The 18,915-nt window shown below is 43.9% G+C and overlaps 2 protein-coding genes across 2 annotated transcripts; one reads left to right on the top strand and one right to left on the bottom strand.

Annotated features, from left to right (window-relative positions):
• Nucleotides 1-265: 265 nt before the first annotated feature.
• ppp1r13l (protein phosphatase 1, regulatory subunit 13 like) lies at nt 266-15,132 on the bottom strand. The gene is made up of 13 exons (XM_036535940.1): nt 15,042-15,132; nt 7,361-7,452; nt 7,123-7,238; nt 6,113-6,671; nt 5,800-5,892; nt 5,513-5,595; nt 4,998-5,358; nt 4,364-4,812; nt 3,828-3,965; nt 3,577-3,710; nt 3,214-3,380; nt 2,693-2,886; nt 266-2,192 (listed from the first exon to the last, which is right to left on the bottom strand). Exons 2-13 carry the CDS (start codon nt 7,395-7,397, stop codon nt 2,157-2,159), a joined length of 2,367 nt encoding a protein of 788 aa, XP_036391833.1. The 5' UTR covers nt 7,398-7,452; nt 15,042-15,132; the 3' UTR covers nt 266-2,156.
• Nucleotides 15,133-15,751: 619 nt separating this feature from the next.
• On the top strand, nt 15,752-18,646 carry opa3 (outer mitochondrial membrane lipid metabolism regulator OPA3). The gene is made up of 2 exons (XM_036537448.1): nt 15,752-15,899; nt 17,690-18,646. The coding sequence occupies exons 1-2, from the start codon at nt 15,758-15,760 to the stop codon at nt 18,016-18,018; spliced, it is 471 nt and encodes a 156-aa protein (XP_036393341.1). The 5' UTR covers nt 15,752-15,757; the 3' UTR covers nt 18,019-18,646.
• Nucleotides 18,647-18,915: the final 269 nt, after the last annotated feature.

The following is an 18,915-nucleotide window of genomic DNA, read 5'->3' as shown; positions in this document are numbered from 1 at the left end:
AAAAGTTACAATGTATTATCAAGCACAAATGACTGGGCAGCAGTGTATTGCAGTGGTTAGGAAAGTGGACCCCTAACAGGGGTGATACAGATTTTAATCCCGAGTGGAACACTGTTGCTTTATCCTGAGATCAATGAAATTTCTGAATTGAATATTCCTTCAATAGAAATCAAGCTTTGTAAATGTAAAATACACAAGAGAAAGTTTCCCTAAACGCCATATGACAGACATATTAAGTAAGAAGAACAGACTTTTTTAGGTCGTATTTTGTTTGTTTATTTAAGTAGTTACATTCTACTTGTGTTAAACAGTTATCTTCCAATTGACCATTTGTAACAAAGCCCATGATAAGAAGCAACACACATGCTCGCACACTGAACACAGTTTGCATTGTCATAAGTGCTATAAAATAACCATATAAAACACCAGCAGAGGAATGCATTTTGTTTACTTACACACTTGCACACACATCACATACGTTACAGTATGCTGAAATGAGAAGAAGGAGTGAGGGGGCATATAGACATTGACACACATACAGACAAACACACATATGTACGCAGGCACACACACACACACACACACACACACACACACACACACACACAAAATCAAACACGCAATGGACTGCTTAAATCCTCAAACTATGAACATATGGCCTTTCTGTACAGATTGGCATGTCCTTTGGCATTTTAAATTGGAAAACAGGTGGCACATAAAGGAAATTGTAGACAAAAACAGGAATGACAGCTATGCCAGCAATACCACTTTCAATTACCACGTAAGATACCCCAGGAAATGCTTAGCAAGCCAACACTGTCTGAGAAAACAATCAGATTGATTATCAGGTAGAGAACGCCTCTGGGCTCACACACCTCATGTAAATATCTGTCAGATATGATACTTCTGCAGTTCAGTAAATTTAGCTCAAATAGTATACTGATCAAACTGAGAGGGGGAATGACAACAAAAATACTGACAGACCGCAAGTCTTAAACTCCTACGCTCCTTATGGTCCTACACTTCTCAGAGAGTTCAAAACACAACTGACCACTAAAGAACACATGCACAACCCTCTCTCTTTCTGATGTACACCGTACAATCAACGCTTAGACAAGTCAATTGGGACACTTTTAGGTCTGTTACAAAAATAGATTTCCATTTTTATCTTTTTTTTGGGAGGAGCCTCCCCAGTGGGGGAGTCGTGACATCAACATGTTCCTCATTATATAGTTCCCAAAGTGAAGTGAATTTATGAGTTTAGTGAATGAATGAATTTACCACTCTTACCATTCAACAATCAGACATACGGAAAAACACAACAATCACAGAAAGACAGATGAAGATCAACTGAATACAGTTTACCAGGAAGAGACCTAATACAGTTTTACACCAGGGCCATTCAACCCTAGTCCCAGAAGGCTGCAGTGTTTGCACTTTCATTCCAGACAAAGGCACTGGACCACCAGATTCAGCTCATCACTGTCCTGGTTGAACCATTTTGTCTCCCCTCCAAACTTCAGAGTGTTAGTGGTTTTAAAAAGAGCTGGAAAACTGCCTGGCTGCATTCATCCAGGACCGGAGCTGAGTACCCCTGATTCATATCTTCACGCAGTACATAAAAACTCTTTTGGCTCCCTCCTTTTCTCATTTCTGTTGCATTACTTGCTTCATGCCTTTCAGAGCACACCAGCAGCAATAAAACCTTTGTCCCATCCCATGTCTGGAGTCTGAAAACTGCAATGACTAAAGGCTGCAGAACCTCACTTTCACATGATGGACGGTTTTCTCTCTCTCAGTCCTCCATTCCTGAACTCCGAAACATGACACAGGAAGAATGTCTTACCGTCTCTTTCTTTTTGTTAAAAACAGTACCACAGTTTGAGCCTGGAAATACTGACATCTTAAACAATTCATCATCAGATGACATAAGTAGATACCTAACGCTAATGGCGAGTTTGCTAGTATTTATGATGCACCTTAGTACTGATACTACTATTTTCTGTTTGACATTTTCCTGTGTAATGCACAGAGTAAATTATTTCTGCTGCATGCACACAGTGTGGTTGAGATATGGCATCTGCAAGGGACCAGATGCAGTTCCCCCTCATGTCACAACAAGCCATTAAGGCTGAGAGACCCCCGCTGGTTGCAGTCTAGCAGAGCGATTTAGGCCGAACCTTTGGGAAGAGCTGAATTATGGAGAGAAAACATCAAAACACCAGAATGACTCATCTGATCTACATACATATCAAATAAAGCCAGTGCTTTACAACCAGAAATAAATTGTTACATCAGTACATCAGTTACTTCAACTTTTTTGAGGCTGTGTCATTTTAATGGTGTCAGATAAAATAATAATGGAAGCCATTGTTTTAAAGGGCTGACAATCATTACTGTTTCAAAGATATTTAAATAAATGTTTAACTAAAAGGATTTGAATGGCAACTGAATCATACATACATGCTGCAATGCTGTAGAGTACTCACAATCAATAAAAGTACTCACAAGTACTGACAAAATAAAAAAGAACACTTTGATTTCTCACCTTTAAAATGGCAAAATATTATCAATCACTTGAAAAGTCTACACAACATATTCATATTATTTGATGTTAATATAAATTTTTCATGACATTCAAATTTAAAAGCTGGAGTTTAATTAAAATGCTTCACATCTCTGCATGTCTTACCCCAAAATAGTTGTTTGGGACGAATCCCTCTCTCCCACAGAGTGATGCCCACCACCAGTCCATTCCCTCTGGCTTCTGCAGGATGGTCACCATGTCCCCCTCTTTGAAACTCAGCTCGTCGGGGGCCTGGGCGGGGTACCCCCACAGTGCGTACAGCACCCCGCTGTTCTCCACACCCATGGCTTCCTCCACTCCTGCACACAGAAACAGGGCAAGGCTGCGTCACATGCACAAGCACCTCCCAGGTGGACTGATGTCATCTACTGTTACAATGTTTCAGGCCTGCAACAATATTACACTGAAGATGTGGTTCAATACAACTGGTGCTTTTGTATGCAGTGTTTGTGTGTGTGTGTGTGTGTGTGTGTGTGTGTGTAATGTGTATGTCTGTTTGTGTGTTTGTGTGCATGTGAGTGAGAAAGAGAGAGACACACACACACACACACACACAGACACACCTACAGAGACAGAGTTAATTTGTTTGTGACTGTATGTCCGATTGTGTACTAGGCAGTGCTGACCTCTCAGGAAGCTCTCACACTCCTCATAGCCGACAGCGAAGGGGTCGCACTTCTGGGAGGCCGTGGCCCCGTCGCTCTCCGTCACTGCCATGACCGCTGCGCCGTTCCTCACCAGGTACTCGCACAGCACCTGGTCGTTACAGGAAGCCGCACAGTGCAGGGGAGTCCTGTTCAGAGAGGGTGGGGTCAGTGACGTAAGCACTGTTCACCACAGGGAACATTCAGAGCATCACACACAGACCACAGCAGGTGGGCCCAGAGGAAGGGTGACGCAGTAGTGGTGATGGAGCAGTGGGTATGCGGTCACTAGGAAGACAATGGGGAAGGCAACAGTGTCACAGAGAAACTGAGCTGGGTCGTTACCATCCATGGCTGTCGGGCGCACTGACATTGGCCCCGATCCGCACAAGGAAGTCGACAACGGCGTAGTGCCCCCCGCAGATTGCGTTGTGCAGTGCAGTGATGCCCTCATCATTCGGCTGGCTGGGGTCGCTCATCTACAGGACACACACGCACACAGGGAACACTCTGGGTTTATGCATTTGCGCTTACGTGTTTATTACTAATGGACACACTGTGTCGCTATCTCCAATAGCCCGGGCCCCTGTCTATACCTCCTGCACAGCTCTCTGAACAGTGTCAAGCTCTCCAACCAAGGCACCATCCAACAGCAACACCAACGGGCTGAGCTTGGCATGGCGTCCCGAGCTTTTACGCTCTCTACCAGGTCTCCTCAGGATGGAGGGGAGGCCCTGAGAGGGAAAGAGAAGACACAGAAAAGGAGAGAGAACTATGGGTTCAGTCAGAACTGCACATTTGACATTACAGTATTGTCATTTAGCAGACGCTCTAAACCAAAACAACTTACAATTGTTGCTATTGTTACATGTTATCCATTTACACAGTTGAATATTTATTGAGACAACTGTGGGTTAAACACTGTGCCAAAAGCTACAGCAGCAGGGCCCCTGAGGGGAATTGAACCAGCAACCTTTTGGTAATGAGCCCTGCTATGTACCACTATGCCACACTGCCACCCCACATGAACACTGATCATTTACTGACACAATTATGTCATCACTGAAACTACAGACAGGTTAAATAAATTGTGATATACAGTTCTGTGTATGCATCAGGTACTCTCTCTCACCTTTTGCTCAGGTGTGACCTGTGCGGGGGAGTGGGGTGGAGATGCCGGGGACGGCGGAGTGGGGCTCTCCTCTCCGTCTGACGAGCTGCTGGTCTCACTCCCTTGCTCCCCCTTGTAGCGGATCCCCTTTCTGCGGAACAGCTTGCTGATGATCTGCTTGTACTGGTTTGGCGGGATGAGGGGAACCTTCGTCAGGGGCTGCGACTGATCGACAGAGCCCCGCCTCTTCAGTGCCCGAGGAATCTCGGCTCGCAGGCGGAGCAGCTCCTGTCGGTCGGGAACCTCCTTGATCTCAGGGGCTACGACGGGCTGCAGGCGGGTGGGGCTGAGGGGGCGGGGGATGGCGGCTGGGTCTCCGCCCTGCTGCTCATCCCCTCCCTCTGAGGCCACCTGCTCTCTGATTGGGTCCAGTCTTTCCAGCTCAGCGTCCACATCCTCGGGATTCAGTACTGTGAGGAACAATACACACACACACACGCGCGCACACACACACGCACACACACGGACACACATCCATACACATCCATACACACCCATACACACCCATACACACCCATAGTGAGGACATTCAAAAAGGGAGAGAACACATTGTAAAAACAAAGGCAAATGTTTCATTCCCATTCCCATGCTGTACCTTCTCCATAGACCGCGGGCTGTCTCTGCTCAGGTGGGGCTGGCTGGGGAAGGTACTCCCGGGGCAGCAGTAAAGGTTGCCTGTACATGGCGCTGTTACTGTCACCTCCCTGCCCTCGGGGGTAGTGGGCGGAGGCTTGGTAACCATAGGGGTTCTGCAGCCGCATGATGACAGAGAGGGGGATGGGACGGTGCTGGCGGGCCTGGGGGGTGGAGGGCGGGATGGAGATACGGGATATGATGGGCTGGGGGCTGTAGGGCGAGGAGCTGTGGGGCGAGGAGGAGCCGTCAGGGAGCACCGCCAAACGGGCGTTACGTGGGAGGGAGGTGTAGCTGGGGTGGTGTGGACGGGCATGAGAATCCTGGAGACACAGATGGCGTGGGTGGTGGAAAAAAAAAAAAGGTGGAGCCAATCAAAATCATGAAAGACATACAAGAAAAGTCAACTGTGATGAGTCAAAAAGGCCCCTATATAAAACAGGGCGTGCTCAGCTGCTCTCATTCAGAGAAACACACCTTTCTGGACGTAGGTGGTGGGGCATCCAGGTTGGACTCCCTCCAGTTGCTGTTCGGCACTGAGGGCCTCAGCCACTCTGTCTCTGTAACAACAGGGCCAAGAGTTCATTCTGAATGGCAGAGCATATGTTGTGAGAGGTATGTTCCAGTGTGTGCAGCTCTGTGGCTTTTTTTATCTTGTATGACCAGTACTGTAGCCTGCGTTACTGTCCTGTGCCAGTGTATTGTACTCTAAACTGTATCACATATTGGGTGGTTGTGCTGTGCCGAACATCTGAAAAACTCACTGTCATAGGTGTGGTGGGGCTTCCTCTCGTACGCCACATCCAGATCAGTCTCGTTCCACTGGGCAGGACTCTTCTGTCTCTGTAAGCCCTCATCTGTCCGAGGACACACTTTTCAGTAAAGGCTGCACACTGCTGTCACTGGGCTTGCTGTCTAGAAATCAGTTTACTCCACATGCACAAATGCACGCACGTGCACACCCACAATGGAGAGTCTCAATAAAAATACGCAGGTTCACAATATGCATACTGTATGCATGGTATTTCAAACATGCGTATGAGGTTTACAAGCGCTGTGTCCCCTGTAGGTACTCACCAGGTGGCCTGAAGGGCATAAAGTTGCGTGGCAGTGTGCTTGAGGCTGGCTGGCTGAAAGAGCGAGGGGAGGGGCTCCTGTCCATTCTTGGGGACCTGCGGCCCATGCTGCCGGAACTGTAGGGTGCGGGTTGCAGCGTGAAACGAGATGATTGGTCATAGCTGGGATTCGGGGAGGGGCTTCGTTCCACGTAGCCAGAAATGCGGCTGCTGTCGTACGGAGTCAAATGAGCAGGGGACATCCGTCTCTGGGCCTGTGGTGATTGGTTGGGGGGTGTCAGTTGTCCATAGGAGGACTCGGAGCCGGAGCGATAGGAGCTGGATAATCTGTTTTTGCGAGTCTGTGGAGGTGTGAACTGGCGGGGGGAGAAGAGCGGAGAGGATGGATTGTATTTGCTGCTGGTGACCACAGAGTCTACTGGCCGGGGGCTGGGCTCAGACACCTGTGAGACGGGCATGTACGGCAGGGACTGGGAAATACTGCTTTCTCCTCCTTTGTCTGAAGAATCAGGCAGACTGCTGTTGGGAGTCATCTGTGCACTTGCTCCTGAGCTCACTGTCTACAGCAGAGATGTACAAATACAAAGAGATTACACGATGAGTCACACACTGAGAGCGCTGCACTGGCCACATGAAAAGCCTGCTTGAGGCATTTACATTACATTTACATTTATTCATTTGGCTGCCACTTCTATCCAAAGCGACAAGTGAGGTAGAGTACAACACAAGCAACAAACCATAAGTCAACAAGCAACAAACCATAAGTCAACAATATTAGAAGGGCACGTTTCAATGGTTGGCCAGACAACGTACAAGCTAGCTGGTAGAGATAACGAGTGCGATAAACCATTAGATTGTATTTTTTTTATAGTTTAGTAGGAATCAGTTCTGAGATATGAGAAATTCCTTTAGGGGTGTAGTGTTTCAGTTGCTCAGGTGTGAGCTGTGTCTTCAGATGTTTCTTGCGGCACACATGAATGTGCAAGTGGGCAGGATAATGAGGATGCATACCTGAGGCCTCGGCTCTGCAACACTGGGCGTGCACTCCTGCATCAAGCTGCTGAACTCCCGGGACAATTCATCCGCCACAGCCAGAGAGGCGGTTAAATCCTCATTTATGGACTGGACTGCAAACATACACACAGAGGTTCAGAGTAAAGAAATCCAATAAAAACCCACTGCTATAATCCAAACTGTAATCAAAATAGAATTCTTTCACAGTATGCAGCACGGCTTATTTTACACTCACACATCATACTGCTGCTGTAGCTGGTCTGTGGATTCATGGCTGCTGGCCTGAATCTGTCAGATGATCCTCAGTTCCCCAGTTATGACCCTTTACTGATCATCAGGGTCATCGATGTTGAAAAAAGTAGGAAACAAAGACAGAGGAATAAATTGGTTGTTTAAGCATCTTTTAAATCAGTAGCGTAGTTAGCAAAGAACATATTGTATGATACGTCATTTTAGAGAGCAAAATTTGATCATGCTGGTAAAAGCAGCTTTGGAAGAGATGGGGACAGAGGAAAGGCTCCTCCATGTCTCATCGTTTTTGGTGTACAAGTATGCAGGAACTGGAGGTGGAGTCAAGCACCTCTGCCCCATAAACCATTAGCTGTTTTTTTGCCTGTGGAGCACGACTCAGCTCTCCGGATCTTTTGAGATGAGACAGCAGCCATTTTGGAGATAGATATATTTATCATGTTTAGACAAGTCGAGAGGTCTGCCGCCTGCCAATGCTTCCTCTCCACATTCACAAAGAGCACTCCTGTTCAACCAACCGGTACACATAGAGGTGCTACACAGAGAGGCTCTGTGTGATCTCCTGTTGACACTGGGTTTCTGAAGGCCTCCATCAAACAACACCACACAGTAGGGTGGACCGATTAATCCACCGTAATCCCACTCATTGATTTACAGTCTCTCATGACAAGGAGGTCAGTTTTATTCATATCTGTGAGCAGTATGGCACTGCAGAACATTTGGTGGGAACTGGCTGGCAACAGCTAAGCTTGCACTCAGCGAGTCAGTCAAGCCAATATCTAGTGTGTAAATTTTCTATCTTTAGGGCGCCTTGCTGCACAGAATTTACACAGATTTACTTCCCTTACTGGTTCAGTGAAACAGTTTGTGGATGTGTTGCTGCAAATGGCACTTAAAAAGTAATATTTGATTGATTGTCTGAGAGACTGACTGGTTGCCCAACTTCAGTCTCTGCAGGTAATGCTCAGAAGACACACCTGTGATTGGACACTCAGCTCTAACATGTCCTTTGAGGGCCTCACTTGCTGGACCCATGAGCACAATATATGTATTCAAACTCCTGCTCTGTTGATGTGACACCATGGATACACACTGGACAAAACATCAGCCAATACACAATGTTTGTTGCTTGTGACATGAATCCAGCTGGTCAGTCAGTATGCAGCACACGGGCCAAGGGGAATTAGACGTGGGAGACATTTCATCACCAGCAGTTTCCTGTTATGACTGTGGGTCACACGCCCAGGAGTCAATGTATATCCAAGGTTAACCTGCACAACACTGAAAAGCATCTAGTGTACAATGTACACCCAAACTTTATTTGTTATATTACATGTTTGCATTTTGAGTACTTGCTACAACTAATACTAATTATATATATATTGGTTACATTTAGTTGCATGTAGTTGACTAAACAGCCCAATTAATCAACTAAAGCTTTAGTTGACATTTTTTAACTGGGAGTTTATTTGTGTGGCCAGATTCAAGCTTTGACAGTGAAATAAGTTTTCTGAAAAAGGTGTTCGTCTGTGAATACGAGGAATATCACGGTTTACTGCTACCTGGACCTGCACTGTGATACTCAGGGAAGTCAGTAGCTAGATAGCTAAACTGCCTAGCTAATGATGGATCACACAATTTAAAAGCAAGCTTACATGCCATCAGTAAGTCATTGGAAAAAATCTGACTAGCTACCCAGCTATAAAGGTGTTACATAAAATGATTGGTTGAGTGACACTACCACAGTATCAAGCTATACAGCATGACAATTCAAAATAAAGGTGGGCCACCCTCTGTAATGAATTTAAACTAAACTAAACATCATCTTAAATTATTCACACAAGCACATTTAGGTAAATATACTAATATAAATAGATTACCATTTTTAACAACTGATAGTCTTGAGTCTTGACATATGCATGCATACATACATATATACCATACATACATAAACAGAAGTGTCTAGGGGAATCTTCATAAACACTACAATCTACATTTTGAGCAGCATGGACCTATCCAAAATGATCACTTTTATATTATCTTTGCAGTGTTATGAGAGTGTGCACAACTAACTTACATGCATAGAGTTTTTCCAGGCTGTCTAGCAGGAGAAAGTTTAAATAATCCTGGTTTGCCATTCCAATAATGTACTTAATATTCTACTCCCGAATTACACTATATGTGCCTGAGACAGATGTATTGAAACATGTATTTTTATATGTGAGGGAGTGGAGACTGTTCAATGATGAAAAGTGAAATAAATGCCCAGTTTTGGGGTTTATAATGTGACACAGACAATTCTGTCCACAGACTAACCTGTTGTGGGGAAAGCAGTCTAGCAATACGCAAGACCAAACCCAAACAACTGTGCCAAAAAATATTAAGAGCTCTGACCATGAAAACAATCAAATTTGGTTTTTGGAATGCTGCCATTTTTGAGAAGTGATTAGGATTGAGAGGCAGTACACTGTGGGGGACCATAAAAAAAACACAACCACCCTGCAGTAAAGATTCCACTTAAGTTACTAGGTTATACGGTGCTATGACAACTATAGTTGTGATTGCAATAAAAATGATTGTTCTTGCAGATTGGATTCTGATTGGGTGAAAATATCTGCTGATACTCATCAAAGACATGTGAAAGCAGTGCGAATGTTTCTGGGGATAGACAGACTCTTGATCAAGCCGTGCCCACACATTCCAGACCATGCCTGTCAGCGCAGTCCCATGCTCCTGCTTATCTTAGTTTGCTAAGAGTAGTGCAAGCAGATACTGCCATGTCTGAATCACACAGGTCATTTCACGCCAACTCTCCCTCCCTCCTTCCCTCCCTCTCTCTCTCCCTCCCGCCCTCTTCTTTTATCAGGATTCTTCTTTCTCCCTGTTTGCACTTTACGTACACGCTGTGCTTGGTGCTTTCTCTCCGTGAAACCTCATCATTCAGGTAAACGCCAGAGATAGTTTTACTGAGAGTGGCCATTTGATTCCTACCTATTATTCCCTCTCTAAAGACCAAAGAGATGACCAACAGACTGAAATAAAGGGCGGTTAATAATATCTGTGTTGTAATAGATAAGTACTGTGTGAAGTGAAGGAGGATTAAAAGATCAGGACAATAATGATTTCACTCAGAAAATGTCAGGGTGTGTCCAGGAATGTGATTTTTTTTTCTACTCCCTTTCTCCGTTTAACTCTTCTTCTCTCTACACTCCCTTATTTCAGGAAAACTGTCTTATTCCCACTCCATCTGCTCTGTGCCTACTCCCTCTCTCGTTTCCTGCCTCTCCCACCACGGTATCTCCCTTTCCTAATCCAATTTTCATCTTCTTGTCACACAGCTTTCTGTATCGGTTGAAAAGGGAACAACAACAAAACCTGAAGTTCACGGATTGTGTATTCTCGAAAGGCAGAGCATTAGTATGTAAAAGAACAGTGAATCAAAAGTCACTGTCTTTCCATTCAGTGGCTAGGTTTTTAATAAGAATGTTATCCTGAAGGTTTATTTCATATTTGCATACTGGCAGAAATTCACATGACCAGGCAAGAGAAAATACAGATTCCTAATCGTACATTACAGCACAATCTGCGCTTGCAATATTAACATACAGAAGAATGTATGACATCTAATCCACACTGACATTTAATACAAGCTCCCTTCTTCAGTCTGAAGCTGAGATAAGTCATGAGTATTCAGTCTAGTTTTTTTTGGCCTAATTCCCAAGGATTCACTGGAGATCATTGTATTATGTCATATTGACTAAGTGACTAAGCACATGTTGTAATGTGCAACACATTACTAAACTTCCTGAATAAACATATAAAATATATTGCTATGTGCTCATCTGCTTGTGTGTCTGGATGCCTGTATGAGTGTATCTGTCTGGTGAGTGCAAGTGTGCCTTTGTCAGTTTACGGCTCACACAGGTGTTCTGCTCTGTGTGCCGACAGTGTGTCAGGTATATGGAATCCATGCGTCTCTGAAGGTAGAGAAGGCAGGTTAGTCAGCTGTCTCTGCAGGTCTGCACTGAGGGAACCGCCTCTCTCAGTGGAAGGAGGCAAAGTACTGGAACACAGCCAGCCTTGTACTGACACAAAGCACTGGGAGCACTGGGACAAAAACACAGAGCTCTCAGAAAGACTTTCTCCACAGTGAGTTCTTCCCTCGATTCCTCATCCGTTGCACCTTTGAACTCTAACAAAAGACTGTCACAGCCCACTGAGCCCAACCCCATTCTTGCAGTAGTGCTCACAGCCTCCACTGTGACTCTTCCTAAACCCTGTCATTACTTTCACACTAGACCCCCCCCCCCCCCCCCCCCCCCCCGCCCCGTACACACCCAATAATGCTGCCTGTCATGGAGTGACATTATAATTAGCCAGATTAGCTAGGGCTTAGTTCATAGGTTATACCAGTGTTTCGGCAGGAGTGCCAGGATGGCAAGCCTGGTAAATATGCCAGTTTTGTCAGCCCTGAAGAAAAATGTAGATACTTCCAGCACACAGATTTGAGGTCAGAGATTATGTTTTACAAAATAAATTATGAAGTGACAATTGTAACAGACTCTGTGACGTGTCAATGGTGGATATGATATAATCAATACACTATTCAAGACATTGCTACCATCAATATTATCAATAATGCATCTCAAGTTACAGAACAATAAAATCTCTAACTAATAATTAATGATCCTTGTAAAAGCACATATTGTTCACATCAAGGTCCATAAATTATCCTTTTCAGAATGGATTAAAGATAGGATTTTTATGATGTCATACTGGCATTCATTACATTCAACAAGTTATTTAGAATGTGTACATGATATTGCAAATTTGTATATTTAATCTTTTGCATAACAAACTAGTGCTTGTACATCTGAACTCCAGCCTAAATAGAGAAAATTTTAAAAATAACAATTTGAATAAGCCTTGCTGAATGGAGCTCTGTATTTCATATAACGTGAGGCAAACATGAAACAAAACTAATGAGACAAACTAGTTCTGAGGTTCTTCTGCACGTACGCACCTGCATCTGAAGTGGCAATTAATGGTGCACACATACATTCATATCCAGATCACCTTAACTTTGCACGTACCATGGTGCATCTCAATAGTCATTACAGTTCAATATTAAAAGCCCAGGCTTAAAGTGATTAACTTAACGTAATTATTCACTGTGGTTCTATAAACCAGCCACTGTATTCACTATCTCTTTGGACTCATACTGTATGTGTGCAGAATCCACTCACAAATGACCCCTACCCCAGCACCCTGCAATCTACCCAATCTGTGCTAAAGAACTTTTTAAGCCGCAGCACATTAAATAACTTTTCATCAGCACGTGATTCAGGAATCTCTCAACCCTTCTCAATGTGAAAGCCCAGCATTCCAGAAGGGCTTCACAACACGTTGACTGGCCACACCAAACACCACAGGGGTCACTGGGAGAGCACAGCAAATATCAAACTAATGCAGGAGAAGCAGTCTGATCCTATTGTGAGGGTCTGTGATCTAATTAAATCAAATACTAGAGATGCCTCTCTAGTATTTGATTTAGGGGCACATGTTCCAAAGGTTGTTTTGAGGCAACCATACAGTCTCATATGTAAAACTTTGCTGCAGAGTAACCTCTCAGCCAGGGCTGGCATTGTGTGGTTGCATTAATCACGTGACACGATTTTTTAGACGCAGTTTGTGTGTGTGCGTGTGTAACGCCAAGAAAAGACTCAGAAAGGAATACAAGTTTCAGCAAGTTCAGTACATTACACTGCTATGCCGCCCAGCTGGTTTTGAAAGACAGCAATCTGCCTCAAGCACACTGGATGTTGGAAGTGTTCCCTTAGTAATCAAACCGTTAAAAGGGTACACTTTTTGTGTTGCTCAACCCGAGAGCCAACAGCTCTGTTGCTGTCTCTTGGCTGTATTCTGACTCATTATACTTTATACTTTTTGGAGATAATGGTAAGGTTATCACTCTGATCAAGGCTTAGCCTGATGGGTATTTTTTTTTTTTTTTAAATCAGAGGTTATTTTATTTTATTACTTTTATGCTGAACTTTATGGTGGACTGAAGAAGACTGCACAAAAAGTCACAGGTTCTCCAGACTCAATGTCAAGTGCGAGTGACTAGACAAAGCAAAGGCTGAGGTGGCGGACATCCTGATGTTCTGTGCCCAGGGACAGACAGTGCAAGAAAAGGAGACTCTCTGAAGCAGCACGTGCGAAAGGCAAAGGAGAGATGCAAACAGGGAAAAAATTCAAGGCATGTGCCTTCAGACAAAAGAAGGAAAAGATTTAAGACGCCAGGGTGTATCATACCTGTACAAAGCAAGGAGCTTAACTGCTCGACTGACAACCAGTGAAAATGTGCATGGAATGCACCTTCTGCCGCTGAACTGTGACATCCAGCAGTGCAGACAAGGTGTGCTGGGTTTGTTTTCTTTGGCAGAGACCTGTGTCATGACATCAAAACTATTCTGTTTCCAAAAAACCCCCCACAATGTTACAGGAATTCAGGAAATACAGGAAACTTATATTCCTTCTGTGCATTCATGGATCTAGATACACCATGAATATTCTCCAGAGTGCCGTTTTTTTGGCAGAAGTACATACAATGTATTTTCTTCCTTTCAAAACGATCTGTATTATTTGTATTTTGTACAGCTCATGCATAAGATTGTCACTGATTCAGTTCTGGTTTGAGTTTGGGGTCAGGGCTGCTCACTTTTGCAGGTTTCTTTAAATTTTCATATTTGTCTATTTATGTCCAGAATTAATCAATTAATCCAAATATACCATATATTTAAGCAGTTATAAACATTTTGCAGATGCACTTATAATACCCAGTTGGGATCGACTGGATATTTTTGTTTGGTCGTCATCTTCTAATAACGTCATCGATTTTAAAAATCATTAGCAACTTATTTGTGACAGCACAAGTTATTTGTAATAAGTGGTATCACAAGATACAGCGATAACGTAGCCTATACATACCAACAAAGCCAGTCCACTGGCTCTGCAGACTATAGACTACATTTATTTATTATTTATCCAGCATATTTATCATATTCCCATTTGCGTTTGAGAGAGAGTCAGATTGTAAAACACAGATTGTTCAGGTTTGCCTTGCGGCCCTGAGAGTGTGCATGAGTCCCGGGAAACACGTACCAAAAACACTTCAAAAGTTTTATTCCCATGACTCAAAGTTGATTCGACGCGGTAGCCAACTCGATAGTAGGTATGCAAAAGAGCATGCTCCCAGACAGACGAAGATAAACGCGATTAGGTTCCATTCAGTTCCCTCAGTGCAGCAGTGATTTTGCGAGCTAAGGAAACATCTGATTTCCATTAAAGACCTCCCTTCAGTCTCCTCCTTAAGAGTGCAGCACTGACTCATACAACGAACTTTCACCAAAACAAATAGACATTTCAAGATTATTTTTTAAGTTTTAACTATATCAAAACCACGTCGTGTCCTATTTCGTTTCAATATCAAAAGCATACCCTGATCACCAGTTTGTATTATAATTTAAAGGGGGAAGCGTACTCTATCCCCTCCGGACAGAACGAGTACTTAGCTGGCTGGTTACGTATAACATGCACACCTAGCTACCCAGCTCGCCAACTTACAAAAATAGACAAGAAAAGTTGTTTAAAATCGAGCGACTTACCCCAATCGGACCCCTCCTGTTTATATCTCACGCTTGTGCAACACTTCAAATGCAACAACAAATCTCTCCTCGAAGTATGTCTAGAACTACTCGTTTCTTTCAATCACTGAGTCAGTACTGTTGGCTGATTGCTTATTGGTGTAGCGAGCTAGCTCTGATGCCATTCAGTCCAGCCCACCGTCCTGCGTTGCTGTAACTCGAGCCAGGTGTTCACATAGCACAGCTGGAGCAGGTGAGCCGCCCATGCCCATACTTTGTGCTGGCTGAGGTCGCTCTTTTGTATGTTCTCTTTAGCTACTATATGTAAACTCATGCATCTCCACTTACATGTAACATCTGAAAAATAAATGAGACAAACAAATGAAAGTATTTTATTTTTACCCATGTTTAAATCTTTGAGGTTATATTTCTTCGAAAGGTTCCAAACAAAATGAGTACTCTTGTCCACAGTCATAAACTAATGCTACCTATCGTACATACAATAAAAGTGTATTATTTGATACACATGGTTAGTGATGTATAGATACAAGTTACACTGCAGCAAAAAATATTTCGAAGGAAGAATGGCGTTTGACATAAAACAAAGTAAAAAGGGTGGGCGTTGCTGCGTATCAGTCAATTAATATAAAGCAGACGTCATGAATATTAATTGAGCGTCAATCCTACTTTCAACATCCTCTTCGACCCGCCCTTTTCAGTGAGGTGTTTCCGCCAAGATGGTTGTCGGAGCCTTCCCTATCGCCAAGCTGCTGTATCTGGGGGTACGGCAGATGAGTAAACCGGTGGCTAACCGGATTAAGGCAGGGGCTCGGAGAAGCGAGTTCTTCAAGAATTATGTCTGCCTGCCCCCGGCGCAACGTAAGTACATATGACATGTTGTAATGAACTAGATACAGGACAACCCTGGACATGACAAGGGAGAGGAGAAGGCGGTGTCGGAATTTGGTGGATTAAAGAGAAGAGCCAATCCACCGCAGAGCTTCCCTTTCTGGAGCCAATCCGCTGTAGGGTCGTGGTAATATCGTTTGCAATTGGTAGTTTGCGAGTGATTGACAAGACAAGAGGCCGGTTAAGAAATGAATATAAACCGAGAGGCGAGCGCATGTCGTGGACGTATAACCAATGGGATTGGAGGGGTGGATTTACGGGGGTGTAACCGTTTGTCATTGAACGTTTTGATAAACTTGAACGTGTTGAGCTGCGTATGGTTAAACGCAGCCAAACTTAGTAATATGTGCAAACACTTCAGTTTATTTGACTGACACTTAGTTAATCTTAGTGAAACTATCGGCTTCATAATTTTATGGCTGCATGTATTAAAATAGCGTAGTGTTACAGGTGTTTCATCTAACCCAGTCAGCAAGATAAACCACCCCGAATAGAGGTTTTATGAACAAATAACCTACTATTTAACCACCGGTATGACAGTGACAGTGGAGAATTTTAGTTAGCTCGCTTGTTCACTAGCTAGCTTCCGTTAGGTAGGTGGGATATAGTTACTGTTCTGATGACATTGCGGAAGCGAAGATTTGCTAACTATTTGCTAGCCAGCCGGTGACCTATACTTACAATACAGGAAGGCAGGTTCAGCGGTAGCTAGCTAACCAGACGCTAACTAAATATAACCGTCTAAGGTTCGAGTTGGGAATCGTGACACTTTGAGGCCTTACGCTTGTACATTTGTATAGATGTGCTTTAATAGCTAGCGTATTATCTTAACCTAGAATCGGGTGATTAGAATAGCTGATTAAAACAGAGGATTACGCCCAGCTCTTTACTGGTCCCAGACCAGCAGGTTTTTCAGCCCCTCTTGACTGATAATAATCAATTGATAAACAAATACAATTGATAGGAATTAAAATTCCACAGTTAGACGAACCAGTCTGGTGTGTAGAGAGTGGGCTCTAGTGCTAGAGAAGCACTTAATAACTTTATTTATACACTGAACCAGTTAAAGAACGAATGTCACGACAACAAGGTTTGGAAATAAAATTTATACAGAGAAAAGCAGAGGTAGAGCAATGGATGCAGGGTTTTCACGTGGTTTCATATCAGGTCGTTTGGGTGCACCTTTCCCTTTCATAATTGCTTTAGTTGTATGGACTCAAGCAAGATATGACAGCACAAAATCACAGATGTTTTTGCCTCAAACACTGTACTGCAAGCCATCTGCAGTAGATGAATGTAGCATGTTGCAATGATTACAAAGTAGATGATTACATTGGCTCTCTGTCAAGATCAGTATGAATTACAAAGTTCTGCTCCTGACCTTAAAGGCTTTGAATAGTCTGGCCCCATTGTTTAGTCTGACCTTGTGCTGAGGTACTTTCCTGCCAACAAATTCTGGTCAGCCGATGGAAGCCTTTCTGTGCCTTCCAAATCTAAATTTTGCTTCTGGGTAGATAGGCCTTTTTCTACCTAACCTTTTTGACCTTTCTTTCTACATTGACTGCCTCCCAAGAAACATTAGAGGAACAAATACTTTGGACAGTTTTAAGAGGTTCACAGTGTCATACAATGGTAGGTTGAAAATACCTTAAAATGACCATATTATTGATATTGGTGGGTGTGCTACAGTGTGTGTGTTCTTGAAGTTGTGACAGGAGTGATGGGTCTCTCCTACTCAATGTTTTTGTGTCTCTTTGTAGTGTACCATTGGATTGAGATGAGGACGAAAATGCGGATCATGGGATTCCGGGGTGCGGCCATAAAGCCCTTAAACGAAGAGGCAGCAGCCGAGTTGGGGGCAGAGCTTTTGGGTGAAGCTGTCATCTTCGTGGTGGGCGGGGCCTGCATGGTTCTGGAGTACAGCCGGCAGGCTGCAAACTCGCGCCGCAAGGAGGAGGAGCTCAACCAGAACATCAACAGCCTGCAGACACAGCTGGCAGAACTGACCCTGGTCACCGAGACCCTGGACGCACAGCTGAGAGAGGTCAACAGGCTACTGCTGTCACTGCCTGCTCCCACTAACAAATAGCTGGGAGGTCCTCACTGGTCCTTCTGGGGCTGGTTTAGTCTGTATGTGGAGAGTGGGTGTACCGCAGTTTAGTAGTGCCATGCACACAGCTGTGCCTTGGCAGCAGCACTGCCAAACACCCAGCTGCTCTCTCTTTACCCCCCCTGAGCTGAGCATGAATGGACAAGAGTGAACTGCTCTGGGGATTACTGTGTGATTGGCACTTACAAGCGCAACTGACTGTCTGCTAACATTATCATTAATTTCTGTGGCTGATGCACGTGTTATTTGACAACACACGTGCTACTGCAGGCAGAACCCTCACCTGAGGCCTCCAAACCATTAACACTGGGAAACAAATGAATAGTTTGAACCTCTCAGGTGTTTCAAAGATGTACATTTTGATGGTCAAATAAGGTGAAGTAAAATGATGCACTTATGCTTGGAAAAAAATGTTTGAGTGTTTGATTTCTTTGTTTGGATAATGTTTGTACTATTTAGAATGAACCGTGGCAGGAATTCCATTGTTCTCTTGTCTGTCCTGTAGGTTAGGTCTGCTTCATGATAACATTTGATTAAACTGTCAGCCAGGGGTTCCTGGTGTGTCCCACAAAGGTTTAACTCATGTCCCACATAATGCAGTAGCAATGGCCAGTCTTGACAAAAGTGATTAAAACAATGAAAACTCTGAATATCTTTTCATTTAAATGGAGGGTGGGCTTCTGATGGCTTCAGAAGCCCACCCTCCATTTAAATGAAAATATTGATATTGTTTGCACTATCTTTGTGCAACAATTGAACCTATAAACTGCTTTAAATACTGTGTGCATTCAATAAGTGGCTTACAGGCCTGTTGAAGCCTGACCCACAGGCTTATTAAATACATTGGAAAACAACTGCATGAAAAAACATGTAAGT

This window comes from Megalops cyprinoides, chromosome 9 (genome assembly GCF_013368585.1).
Source record: "Megalops cyprinoides isolate fMegCyp1 chromosome 9, fMegCyp1.pri, whole genome shotgun sequence".
NCBI lineage: Eukaryota > Metazoa > Chordata > Actinopteri > Elopiformes > Megalopidae > Megalops > Megalops cyprinoides.
This window is presented reverse-complemented; position numbering and strand designations above follow the sequence as displayed.